Source organism: Equus asinus, chromosome 20, assembly GCF_041296235.1.
Source record: "Equus asinus isolate D_3611 breed Donkey chromosome 20, EquAss-T2T_v2, whole genome shotgun sequence".
NCBI lineage: Eukaryota > Metazoa > Chordata > Mammalia > Perissodactyla > Equidae > Equus > Equus asinus.
Window position 1 is genome coordinate 94,057,598 of NC_091809.1, and position 13,885 is coordinate 94,071,482.

The following is a 13,885-nucleotide window of genomic DNA, read 5'->3' on the forward strand; positions in this document are numbered from 1 at the left end:
GATACTTGGGATAAATGAAAGAGTAGAAAAAGGAACTAGAAGTTAAGAAGCGTAGAACAACCCATAGCAGTGAGGTGATAGACAATTACATGAGAGATGAGTAGCAGTCTTCCACGTGGTAAAGGGGGCCAGGCTACTTGCAAACAGCACGAATTTGCAGTAGGTTAGGCTGTGTAGTTCTACATCTTCCTCAGGAAGTTCTTTACCACCTCAAAGCATCAGATGTAGCAGAACTCCAGCATGGCAAGCAAACTTGTCTAAGATGGTTCTGAAAGCAGTGCTTAAGGAGGAGACCATGGAGACTGGTAGGTGGAGATTCTCTAGCACAACTGAGGCTTTCAATGCATTAGCAAAATAAGCAGAAGTGTAATTAACTGAAAGACACAGGATAACAAACGACTTTGGTGAGCACGGAGGAACGTGAGAAGAATAAGACCAAGATTGATGATACTCCATCTCAGAGATGTTGAGAGAATCTACTATCTCAGATGCACCCTCTAGACTCCAGCAGGTTCCAACCTGCCATGTGGTTTTATTACTTCAAAGGGACAACTGTATGGAGTAGGAAACAAAAACATGAGCTCAAACCACCACTTTCCAGCTTAAATCCCATCTATATCCACTTGCTTTGGTGTGAACATAACTTAAAAAGTCCTTTTTGTTGTACTTAGTATGTTTTAAAAGCCACATCTTCATACTTCATAGCAGTATTCTTATATGTTCAGCCTCAGCTCTACGCAAAATCAAGAGTCCTTCCACACGTCCTTTAACCATCTTTAAAACTGAATTCATCACCAAGCACCCTACCTCAGTACAGAGGCGTTAGATGTTACCTATATTATCTTCCATAGGTATCTTTTATAATTATATACTTATTTTTAGCTGTATTCTTATATTTCTCAAATCTTTCTAGCTGGCAAATTACCTTGCCTATCTTTATTCTAAATAATTACTTACACAGCTGGCTTTTTATACTCACATGCAGGAACCTACATTTCTAGCTAGTATATTTCATCTTCTTAGATAAAGGACCTGTAACTCCAGCCTTTTAAAATCTTTGTGAACCCTGATTCTGTCATCCAATATGTTCACTACCTTTCTCATTCTCCTTTCCTGAATATTCCTCTACAAAGAGGGGAGAAAATTCTCTACCATCCTTTCTACACTCAGTTTCCTGACCAAACGGTATTTATAGCTAGGTCAGATGGTTGTATTCAAGACATTCTAAATAGCGTAAAGAATTAAAGCATTAGACTTACTTCTCTGCCCTCAAATAGCATCCCATATTATGGCTACTTCTCCTATACTAAAACTGCAGAATGTTGAATATAAGATTTTTTTTCCTCTTCTCCCCAATCTACACTTATAATTATAGAAAACTGGATTCATATTGAAGACGGTCAAATCAGTAGTCTACAATTTAAATAAAAGTATTAATTTCTTAAGAACCTCAAATTTAGAAATTCTAACTAAATGTTTATTCCTCTTTTACTCAAGCCACAACATTTTTTTATCACAGCACTTTAAGTCTTCTAAAAGAATTAGATGGACCTACAAATGCCTCAGTGCAGGTTCCCTAGAAAAGATTACGGCACATTTCTTGAATTATGATATAAAAAAGATTCACTTCTGAGACAGAGCATCTTTAAAAAGAGCTAGTGCCAAAACAATACTATTTTGCTCATGTCCAAAATCTAGCCAATAAAAACATTTGTTCCCATAATCAGAAATAGACTGTTAGCCATAGAATGCCTCTGCAAAACAATTCTTAAACTTTCTTTGAAATATTGTCACTAAAATTAACTGAAACTTTATTTATATGACTGTCTGTGGTTTCCATGTATGCCTAAAAAGCACAAGAAAAACATAAAAATATCCCAGAATTGGAAAAGCAGTCATTATGTTTGGTTTAGCTTATTTTCATATTTTTATTTTTAAAATCCATCCAAATTAAAGTTCAGCATTTTTCAATAGAATAAAAAAAAAGAAGGCAATTTCTTTACATAAAAACAGAAAGAATAAATTCAGCATCCTCTAAATTAAATTTTGGATTTGACTTATTAGTGAATGAATGCCTAAAATCCTTTCCTACAAGTCATAAAGTTTAGTCTTTAGGATGAATACAATTATCTTTCATTTAGAAATTAAATACATCAAATATATGCTGTCTGGGAAGGAGACATGGCCAACAGAAAGTAATTTCAATATAATATTATGCTCTAAAGCCAGATTTGCCCTCACATAAAATAAATACGTAAAGTTGGTTTCTATTCAATAACACAGCATTCTTTTAATATTTCTGAACCTCAGTGCTTCCAAATTATAGAACTCCGTTTTCAGATCCTGCATTTACACTAAAATACAAATGATAACCATAGCTTAAAAGTGTCACTCTCAGAATGTTCTCAGATCTTGGCTGAGACTAAGAGTTAAGGGGCCAGCCCAGTGGCGCAGCAGTTAAGTGTGCACGTTCTGCTTCGGTGGCCCAGGGTTTACCAGTTCAGATCCTGGGGGCAGACAAGGCACTGCTTGGCAAGCCACGCTGCGGTAGGTGTCCCACAGATAAAGTAGAGGAAGATGAGCACGGATGTTAGCTCAGGGCCAGTCTTCCTCAGCAAAAAGAGGAGGATTGGCAGCAGATGTTAGTTCAGGGCTGATCTTCCTCAAAAAAAAAAAAAAAAAGAGTCAAAAGACCTGGGTTTGAATCCTAGCTCTACTGCATTTTAGCTATTAGACCTTTCTGAAATTGTGTAAACTTCCTAATCCTCAGTTTACTTATCTGCAAATAAGATACACTACCACCAATCATCCAATTTATGTGAGTTCATCCTAGCCTATCAAGCCTATACAACTGTTACCTATTACATTAACATTATATGCTAAAGGTTGTTCCACTACCTTAGAAGGAGTTAGATGTTTTTTCCCTGTAAATCAACAGAAAAGGGTCACTACCACTCTGGAATCAACAAACCACTTAGGGACTGGGCCAGATCACCTTCAATTAGACTAAAATCTTATTAGGCCTATCTCTGGTCTCGAAGCTACAGGAGTTACTCTAGATTACACAGTATTTCACAGTTATCCAAGTTATTGCTGTTCATATGCACGATACTTGCACATCTCTAATACATGAAATATAGCACAAAGCAATCAATAATAAAAAGACAACAAAAATTTAACAATTAATGATACTATTATGTTTAAAAAATGGGCTTTGATAGATGTTAGATAAACAAATTTATTTTGTATTTGACAAAGCACAATAGACATTAGAGGATCAAAACTGCTATCAATTACAGAAAAGTTAAAGGAAAAGAAAATTTCCAACATAATCCCACAGATCAGATATTCTTTACACATTAATCTAGCTCAAAAAATCTTGAAATGTTTTGCTCAGAATCCGTCAAAAACTCATCTAGGAAAATCTTAGGTGAGGAAAAATTCTGTCTACCTCTTGGCACCTCCATTTTACTAATTGAGCAGCACTTGACTCTACATGTTATTGGAGAGACATGTCAGCACTTGAACATGGGAATGTTGTCAAACAAAGAAAATAAACCATTCACTAAGTAGTAAAATCACTATGTGTTTCTCCTTCACTATTGGAAAAACATCAGAGGCATCACAGTATCTAAGCCCTTGGCTTTCAAATCACAAACCTTATCCCTTTTCAGTCACGGCTAAACAGCTGGTGCCAAATCATGATCTCTCCCTGCGCCAATAACCTCTGTTGTTCTTGAAATTATGAAGGTGGTTCACTGTTCCTATTGTCAAATTGCTACAGTTTACATCCCTCCACACTCTGATGGGAGGGAAGACAGGAGTTCACAAAAAGTTCTACAATGTCCCCAGCACCAAAATCGTCCTCCTTCATTCAACACTAAAAGGACGCTGAAACAGGGTTTAAAGGCTTTAATAGTACAAATAGCTGTGTATTCACACCATAAGGCCAATTACTAGTACTTGCAGGTATGTGGGGGAGAAGAGAAAGGAATCCAAAGGCTCTCCAAAAAGTTACTTTTCTTGGATCCTCGCATTCTTCTCCCATTTTTTTTTTTATTAAGATTACGATAGGTTACAGCCTTGTGAGATTTCAGTTGTACATTATTGTTAGTCTTGTTGTGGGTACACCACTTCACCCTTGTGCCCTCCCCACACCCCTCCTTTTCCCTGGTAACCACCGATCAGTTCTCCTTGTCTATATGTTATCTTCCACCTATGAGTGGAGTCATATAGAGTTCGTCTTTCTCTGTCTGGCTTATTTTGCTTAACATAATACCCTCGAGGTTCATCCATGTTGCTGCAAATGGACCAATTTTGTCCTTTTTTATGGCTGAGTAGTATTCCATTGTGTATATATACCATATCTTCTTTATCCAATCATCAGTTTCTGGGCATTTAGGTTGGTTCCACGTCTTGGCTATTGTAAATAATGCTGCGATGAACATAGGGGTGCAAAGGACTCTTGGGATTTCTGATTTCAGGTTGTTAGGATAGATGCCCAGTAGTGGGATGGCTGGGTCATAAGGTATTTCTATTTTTAACTTTTTGAGAAATCTCCATACTGTTTTCCATAGTGGCTGACTTCTCCCATTTTTAATACCAAAATTCAAAATTTACCGTCCCTGTGGGTCTACAGAACCCACAGTCTTCTTTACACAGCTGGATTATAGCAATTAAAATTAAGCATTCTGCAATGTATCTTTTATTCTCAGAGAAGCAGAAATCAATAGTTATTAGCTAGAGTGAGAAAATTCACAATTTTCAACATCAGTTTTATTCCTAATGGATACTTCTGATCCATGCTAATAAAAGAACGAACAATTCCTCCTCTGGGGGAGGTGCTGCAAGATGTTGAACAGCAACAACGACAATAAGAATAATCAACTAGCTATCTCATTTATTGAGAACTTATCCTGTGGAAGACATGGAGCTAAGCATTTTACATGTATTTTTTCCCCCATTTTATCTTTACAACAACCCCATGAGATTAGTATTGTCATTATCCTCATTGTACAGACGGACTCTGCAGCTCAAAGAAGTTAAGTAACTTGTCAAAAGTCATACCACGGAGCTGGGACTGCGACCCAGGAAGCCTCCTCCAGAGCCTGCACTCTTCACTATCATATTAGACCAAATGTTCTCTCCATGAGAACTGCTTTGAACAACACTTCTCATATGTGTGGATATATATACACACACACAATATAAATAAATATACACACACACTCACGCACACACTAGTATGTTTGAGAACCAAACTTTATAGTCATATTGCAAAATACTTTAGTGATCATCTTTCCAGTCCCTCATTTTACCATCATCAATCCACCAACAGATACAATGTCCAGGCCATCACAAACTATGCTCAACCATTAAATTTCTTTGAAATGACTGACAAAAATAAAGCAGTTGAATTGCACTATTACAAAGTGTCCTACAGATCCTACAGCTAACAACAAAGAATTCAGATTTGTGATTTTAAGACCAAAGTCAAACCATGACTCATCACTTTGACTGTTTTTGGTTTAGTTTTCACTAATACAATAACCTGAAAATTTTCAGAAAAAAATCTAATATTTCTTTAGTGACACACTATCACTGAAGCTACTAGGCTAAGATCTTGACTAAAGAATTAGAGGAATTTTTCATCTTCCAAGTACATAAAGATCATCAATTTCATCTTTAATATTAGAGAGAAGATTAAGTGGGAAACAGAAGAGCAAAACAGACCTTCTAGAATCAATATATTCAAAGATTACTGTACTTGGGAGGACATTATTTCTAGTAACGTTATAGTTAAATCACAAAATTATTTAACAGTAACTATAACATAAATATAACCATAAACATAACATAAAAAGAAAAATACCACTCTAAAAGCACAATAATGCAACACCAACTTACCAATTCAATTCCCTGTGGAAAAGGTGTATCATCCCAGTCCTTCAGTGGAAATCTCTGGATTATTTTCCCCAGACCTGCTCCTGACCCTATTAATAAAATCAAAGTGAACTGGTTATACAGTACTAAAAAACCTGAATACTCACTATATTAATACTTATTTCTAAATGAGTATTTGTTGAATAAATTGACATACTGACTAAACATTTTCAAGTTTTAAAAGGCATGAAAGTATTTACCTTTTAAACATAACACCAAAACGACAGGCAATCCCCATCCTACAGACTCTGAAAAGAGTGACAATATGAAAAGCTAAGAAAAACAGACAGAGGCACTGAAATCTAGTCTCTAACACACCATGGGAGTAACTGTCCTTTGTTCCCAATAAAGAAAGCAATCTTCTCATTATCTCAAGTTAAAACTTAAAAAGAACTTTTCTATGGAGTCAAAGTAATATTTTAAGTGACAAATGTTAGTACTAAGCTTCAGTTAAGGATTATAAGCACTGTTACAGGTAAAATAAAGACTTTTTAGAGTGGCCTCGGAAGTTGACCATTGTATATGCAAGGTTTTTCAACATCAGCACTATTGACATTTTGGGCTGGACAATTCTTTGTGCTTTGTTGGGAGGTGAGAGGGGGGTTGTCCTGTGCATTGTAGCTTGATTAGCAACAATCGTTAGCTCAACCCACTACATGCTAGTAGCACCCCACCATCGTCAAGTTGTTATAACCAAAATGTCTCCAGACATTGCCAAATGTTATTCCGGCAGGGGCAAAACTGTTCCTGGTTGAAAATCACTGGTCTGTATCATTGTTGTTATAAAATTATCCTATGATACTAAGGAATGATCAACTTACAATTGAAAATCAGGATGTAATCTGTGAATAACTTGAGGATGAAAAACATGTTAGATCTAAATTGATTTTTGCCATACTTTTTAAAGAGCTTCATGCGCTTGCATATGCTGCATGTTGTCCCAGCTCACTTTGAAGTGAAAGCAACATCATTCTGATTATTTGTACATGTAACTTAAGAAAGCCTTTAACACCTGATTCAGTTTGTTAATACACATTTTAAAAAATCATCCACTATCATCTCTCACCCTCATCCCTGTGAATTCAATTTCCCCTTTGCCCTTCACCTAACCTTCAATCACTTTATGGCCAAATTTTTACCTTTAAAAGACAAATGGAAAGTTAAAGTTGTTTTACTGACCAACTAGTCTGTGTTCTAAAACTAAGGTCACTTTTGAAAAAGGCAAAATAAAATAAAAACATTCTCAATTAAAATGAACAGTTGCTGCAATAAAGTAACTCCTCATATATCCATCATTATAGGGGAATGAAGGGTTTCATTAAAAGTAAACTAAACTAAAAGTGGTTTATGACAGGCACTCATTTTTCAAAATCTACCTCAAGTATCACCACCTCTGACATCCCAAGCAGAGTTAATTCAACAAATTGCTAGGTACTAGAGACACACAAATGAAAAAGACAGGGCCCCTATCCTCAAGGAACTCACCATCTAATAAGAAACAGACAAATGAACTGATAATTTCAGTATATAATGGTAAGTACAATGATAGAAGGGAACCTAACCTAGCAGAGGCAATCAAGGAAAACCTTCTAAAACTAATGACAGCAGGCTTTTTCTTTCTTTCAGTAACATCTTTGTATCCCCAAGCAGCCTGTATCTGAATGCTGGACACTTAGTTCATAATGAGTTAAATGTTTATTTTAATAAATTTATTAATATTGAAAGAAACTGTTTTAAGATTACATCTCCCTGTCTTTTTAAACAGAGATAAATGTATGTTATTTATCTCATCATATTTAACCAGGTGTCCCTAAATTGTTTCTTCAGTTCTGAAAGTCATACCTAATGTATTATGGTTCAAAAAATATTTTATCATATTCATTTTTACTAATTATAAAAATAATAAAAGCTAACTGCAGAAAATTTTTTAAATACATAAAAATATAAAGAAGAAATCAGGGGCTGGCCCCATGGCCAACTGCTTAAGTTCACCCAGTCTGCTTCGGCGGCCCAGGGTTTTGCCGGTTCAGATCCTGGGCACGGACATGGCACTGTTGGTCAGGCCATGTTGAGGTGGCATCCCACATGCCACAACCAGAGGGACCTACAACTAATATATACAACTATGTACTTGGGGGATTTGGGGAGAAAACGCAGAAAAAAAAAAAAGATTGGCAACAGTTGTTAGCTCAGGTGCCAATCTTAAAAAAAAAAAGAAAAAAGCATCGATAATCCCACACCTGCAGACAATTACTGTTAACATTTTGGACTATTTTATCCTAGGCTTTTTTGTACGCATGTATTTTTTCCTACAGAACTGAGATCATACTAAATTTAACTTTATATATTGGTTTATTAGCAATATTTTACAATGGTCTTTAATCCTGTAAGTACATTTTCTAGTTTCTCACTATTATAAATAATGCTATAAAAAAGCATCTTTCTATGTAAATCTTTATCCTCATCTCACTTTTCTTAAGAGAAATTCTTAGATATATAACTACTGGGTCAAAGAGTATCAAAATTTTAAAGACTCACACAAAGCCAAAGGGCCCACCAGAAAACATTTAACAGTTTTTTTACATTCTGTGTGTAAGAATGAGACTGGCATTGTCACTACATCTTTACCAACAATTGTTATTTTAAAAATTTGTTTGTTTTAATTACCACCAATTTGAGAGATGAAAAATTTCTCTTAGGCAGGAGCATAACTTTCAAAAGTTCTTTAGAAGCAACATATTATTTACTGACTTCACAATGATAAGCAGTGTTTCAATAACATGAAAACTTAGTTTGAAACGCTGACATAACATTTATAAATGCACAGAGAAATGATTCATGAGTGATAAGACTTTCAGTTAGATGATAACGCTATTTGAAAGTGAAAATTAGGTTAGAAAGCGGCAAAAATAAAAATGGTAAAGTGATTACTCCAATGCAAATAAAATGTGGAAAGAGCTACAATAACTTGGTTCCAAATATAAAATACATAAATTGCTGCAGCTAACAGCTTTTGTGGAACTTCTGAAAGTATCCTACTTTTAAAAAGTAAACAAACATTTTCTGATTCTTGTTTCCTTATTTTTAAGTGTTCAGTCTGAATGTTTAAACTTATTTTCCAAGTTTATCTATTCTATCCGATAACCATTCTTAAAGACTGTACTGGTCGTATTTAAGAATGCTGAGGGGCCGGCCTGGTGGCACAGTGGTTAAGTGCACACATTCCGCTTCGGCGGCCCGGGGTTTCCCAGTTCAGATTCCGGGTGCAGACATGGCACCACTTGGCACGCCATGCTGTAGTAGGCATCCCACATATAAAGCAGAGGAAGATGGGCATGGATGTTTGCTCAGGGCCAGTCTTCCTCAGCAAAAAGAGGAGGATTGGCAGCAGTTAGCTCAGGGCTAATCCTCCTCAAAAAAAAAAAAAAGGAAAAGAATGCTGAGAAGATGATATTTTGCACTGAAAAGCAAGTTACAGTGAGGTAAGACTTTTTTAGAGTTAGATGTCTACAATGTCCAGAGGTGAAGTAGGTCATGTCAATCCGAGTAGCAGCTCCTATCTGTACTACATATTAAATGAGGCTGGGTGACTGGGTAGGGAGGGGGAGAAATTCCTCAAAAGAAAGGGGACCACTTCCTAGAAAGGAGAGGTGGTAGGCAGACAAAATTGTGATTGTCCACTGCATTGTACTTAGCTAAATTTGGAAAAGGAGGGGGTGGTTATTAGTCAGTGCCCTCACGTTTTTCCTCCCAGCCCCTACTCTCCCACCCCATCACAAAATCAAGAAATATGATGACCAAATGGAGTTCAGATATAAAAAAGGGGACTGTCAGCAGGACACCAGTATATGTGCAAATGTCTATCTTTGAAATATATATATATGCTAGACAAACTGCCCAAAACAAATTTAGGAAGGGTGAGGAAATACTGGCCTGGTCAGGCATCCTTTTCCCTCCTTTATGTTTGGTAACTCACTTTCCCTTGGGTCTTGGTAGGGCTGTCAGGCTACCCAGCGCAAGCATAAGGATTAGCAAGTGACCTAGGATGATACAACCATCCATCAGGCCCCTGCCAAAGTGACTGCTCTAGCCTTGGCCAATGACCCCAGAAGAGTCAAACAGTATTCTCCGGGGTTGCTAACCAGTATGCTTTGGTGTGGAGTTGCCAGTAGATATGAGGAAGAAGTACTCTGCAGAAGAACTGAAGAATGAGTAGAGGTTAATCAGGTGGAGAAATTTAACACTCTGCTCTACCCAAAACAGGATGCTTGATATTTACTGATTGCAGCAATTGGCAAAAATTATGTGAGTGCCTTCTGTGTGTGCTCAGCGTATAGATGTACAAAGTATATACTGCTTGGTTTAACACAGGCTCTGAACTTTGAGAAATGCTACTCTAATACATAATCCACTAAATCTTCTTCTATGATATGTTTATCTAAACAAATATATCAGAGGTTATCTATACTAGTTTTATGCTGTCCATCTGCTCACATCTACTACTGAAAATGGCATCACCCACAGTTCAAGGAAGGACAGCAGTCAGGTTCAGGGGCAAACAATCCTACCATTCCTCTCATTAGCCAGAGGGAAATTACCAAATCATTCATTTGGTTATTACATTTACTGTTACCTGTCTGTCTGACCTGACTAGAATGAAAACAATTATTTTTCGGCCTGCTTTGTTTACTGATGTATCCCCGGCACTTACATACCACAAATCCTGGTATATACTAGATACACCAAATATATACTACAATTCCTGGTATATTTTAGATGATAAAATACTCATTGAATAAATAAATGGGACTATTAGGTGGGCAAGGGCATCTATAAACTGACAAGCAACTTATGACCAGAGTGACTGGCTGTAAAAAGTATCCTAGACAAATCAAAGTCCTCTGCTGGGGAATTTTACACAGAAGAAAATGAGAGACTAAAGCAGCCAAAAAGATGTATCAAGACTCGCTATGATGTGAAGAAACCTCAGACAACCAGAGCGGGTAATGTGTAAAACCACTTATGGAACAGCAGAAACTCTAGGTAGAGACTTGCCGTAGAAACAGGTTAACAGTACAGACATGTAGAAAGAAGCAGAGATGCCCCAGAGGAAGGCTGTGCAGCTGTCTAAGTTCTAAGCCCAGTAAACTCGCAGCACTGCAGCATCTGTCATCAAACTTCTGAGGCATTCTCACGATCTTCCGCCCTTGTAAGCTAGAACGGGTCTGTACTCCTTTTCACTGAAGAGTCCAAATTAGAAGACACTGTAAGAAGCACCCTGGTAGATTAAGTTCTTTCAAACTGGAGAAGGGTCTGGAAACAATCACATAAAAACGAGATTTAGTCAGAAGGACTAAAAGAAATGATCATAACTGGAGTTTTAATATAAGCTACCAGTTTTTGTGGTCTCCAAAACTAGGCAGAATGATAAGAGGACAAATCCAGAAAACCTGACAAGTAGACTACTACAGTAATGTGTTTATTCAACAATAACACTATGCCAGGCCTTGTATTAGGTGCCAAGGTGAGAAAGATAAAACATGCTGTGACAATATTTAGGACTTGAATTGAGGTTCTTGAAAGGCAACTAAAAGGGCAGATGTAAGCACAGTATAACAACAGAGCAAAGATTAGGAAAGAAAACAATATTGTTTGGAAATCGGGTGATGAGTCTAACAAAACCAGGAACAGAAAACCTGAAAAATTCCACATTTTGGAATAGGGATATTTCTTTTCTCTATTTTGACAAAAGAGCAGCATCATTTAAGTACAATGATGAGAACTGTAAGCTTTTGAAAACCCAAATAAAATAACAAGTAATGAATATCCAAAAGAAAAATCTTAAAAGCAGACGTTCTTTCATGTTTTAAAAAGAAATTCAAAGTTGTCTAAAAGCGCGTGATGCATGCGTGATGACATCTCACAGCGACTTTTTATTTTAGATGATTTACAGTGATGTGCTGTATAAAAACGTTTCAGACAATGGAAGACCACATATACTGATACTGGCTCAACACAAGGTTAACATAAGGCAAGCCATATTATAGAAAGGAAACCATATTGTAACTTTAAATGACCTCTAACTAGCCCAGACATGCTCTGTAGATTTTGTGGTCCTTCCCAGCTGCTTTAAGATGATAACTTTGTTCTTTTGAGTTCCTTAGGAATGTGATGACCCCCAGGCAGAGAGCCTATGCTGATAGCCATCATCAATGACAACTAAAAGATCAGGGGATAGGGCTGTTGCTTCATTCCAAACAAAGGACTATCAGGAACTGGGACCAGATGTCTGTCCCCACCCAGAGATCAGCCACCACCCCCACCTGGAGAATAGCCCCATATATAACTGGCCTGTAGTCTTTGTTCTGTGAGATGGTTCTTTCAGACATGAGTTGGCCATCTTCCCTCTTGCTAGCGAGCTGTAATAAAGTCCTTTCTCTCCTACCACCCTGCCTCCTGACTATTGGGGTATCTTGCAGCAAGCAGACGACCCCTCCTTGGGTGGTAACAATTCAACAGTGGTCCCATAAGATTAGTACCATACAGCCTAGGTGTGTAGTAGGCTATACCATCTAGGTTTGTGTAAGTACTGTAGGGGAGAAAGAAATTTTCCTCTACCCTTGTAGGTTCTTCCAGCTGGTCTAAGAATTAAATTAACATGAGACAGATTAATAGGAGAAAAACAAAAGTTTATTAACATGTATACATGGAAGAAACCCAGGAAAATCAAGTAACTCACCAAAATAGCCAAAGCCCTCAGCTTAAATATCACTCCCAGCTAACGACAAAAGAAGATGTTGGGGATAGGGAGAGTCAGGGAATTTAAAGGGAAATAAGGCAATTCACAGATAGGTGAAAAGAAGCAAACATTTGGAAAACAAGTGTTTGGGCACACAGAAGCAGAACAGAGAGGGGAGCCCAACAAACAGACTTTTCTAGGTTCCTCCCTGTCTAGTTCATGTTATGCTAAGGTGATAGCTTGCTTCCTGAGACAGGTTTTTTTAATCTGAATTCTTTTAGGCAGTGAGGGGGACAGTAACAAGAAAAACTTTGAGACTTTTATTTCTTAAAAATAATTAGCCTAAAATAATCCTCATGTTAAGTAGACACATTTTGGGGTGGCAAACTTTGTTCCCCATCAGTACACGCTATGACGTTTGTACAATGTTGAAATCACCTAACGATACATTTCTCAGAACATATCCCTGTCGTTAAGTGACACATGACTGTATACACTTAGCAAACTTTATATTCATTCCACATTTAATACAATAAAAGTAGTCATGAATAACTGTGTGAATCTAAGTATGGACTTTCTGACTGGCTAACACATTGCAAATATACAAACCAAATAGACTAAATTTATTATTATTACTTGCAAAGGCAGAAGCTTCTTTAGCTCTATTAATACTGAAGGGTATTTAGTTGCCTTCTCTGTCTGGCTTGTTTCACTCAGCACAATGCTGAGATGTGGGGGGAAACAGGAAGAGATTGGAAAAAGTACAAACATTCAGCTATAAGACGAAGGTCTAGAAGGTCTGCTCAACATCCATTTCTTTTTTTGTTTTTTTAAATTTTATTTTTTTCCTTTTTCTCCCCAAAGCCCCCCAGTACATAGTTGTATATTCTTAGTTGTGGGTCCTTCTAGTTGTAGCATGTGGGACGCCATCTCAGCGTGGCCCGACGAGCAGTGCCATGTCCATGCCCAGGATTCGAACTGACGAAACACTGAGCCACCTGCAGCGGAGCGGGCGAACTTAACCACTCGGCCACGGGGCCAGCCCCTCAACATCCATTTCTGATAAAAATTCTCAACAAAGTGGGTATAGAAGAAACATACCTCAACATAAAAAAGGCCATATAAGACAAACGCACAGGGGCTGGCCCCGTGGCCGAGTGGTTAAGTTCTCGCGCTCTGCTGCAGGCGATCCAGTGTTTCGTT

The 13,885-nt window shown here is 37.4% G+C and overlaps 1 protein-coding gene across 4 annotated transcripts in view; it reads right to left on the bottom strand.

Annotated features, from left to right (window-relative positions):
- SBF2 (SET binding factor 2) overlaps positions 1–13,885 on the bottom strand; it is a 463,684-nt gene that overhangs the window by 364,687 nt on the left and 85,112 nt on the right. For 2 of the 4 annotated variants that reach the window (XM_070491087.1, XM_070491086.1), the window contains exons 2-3: positions 6,144–6,191; positions 5,908–5,993 (exon numbers count right to left, since the gene is read on the bottom strand). In XM_070491087.1, the coding sequence (XP_070347188.1) occupies positions 5,908–5,993; positions 6,144–6,191 (134 nt within the window). The remainder of the gene's footprint in view (positions 1–5,907; positions 5,994–6,143; positions 6,192–13,885) is intronic. The other 2 variants (XM_044753304.2, XM_044753303.2) reach the window with 1 other exon arrangement.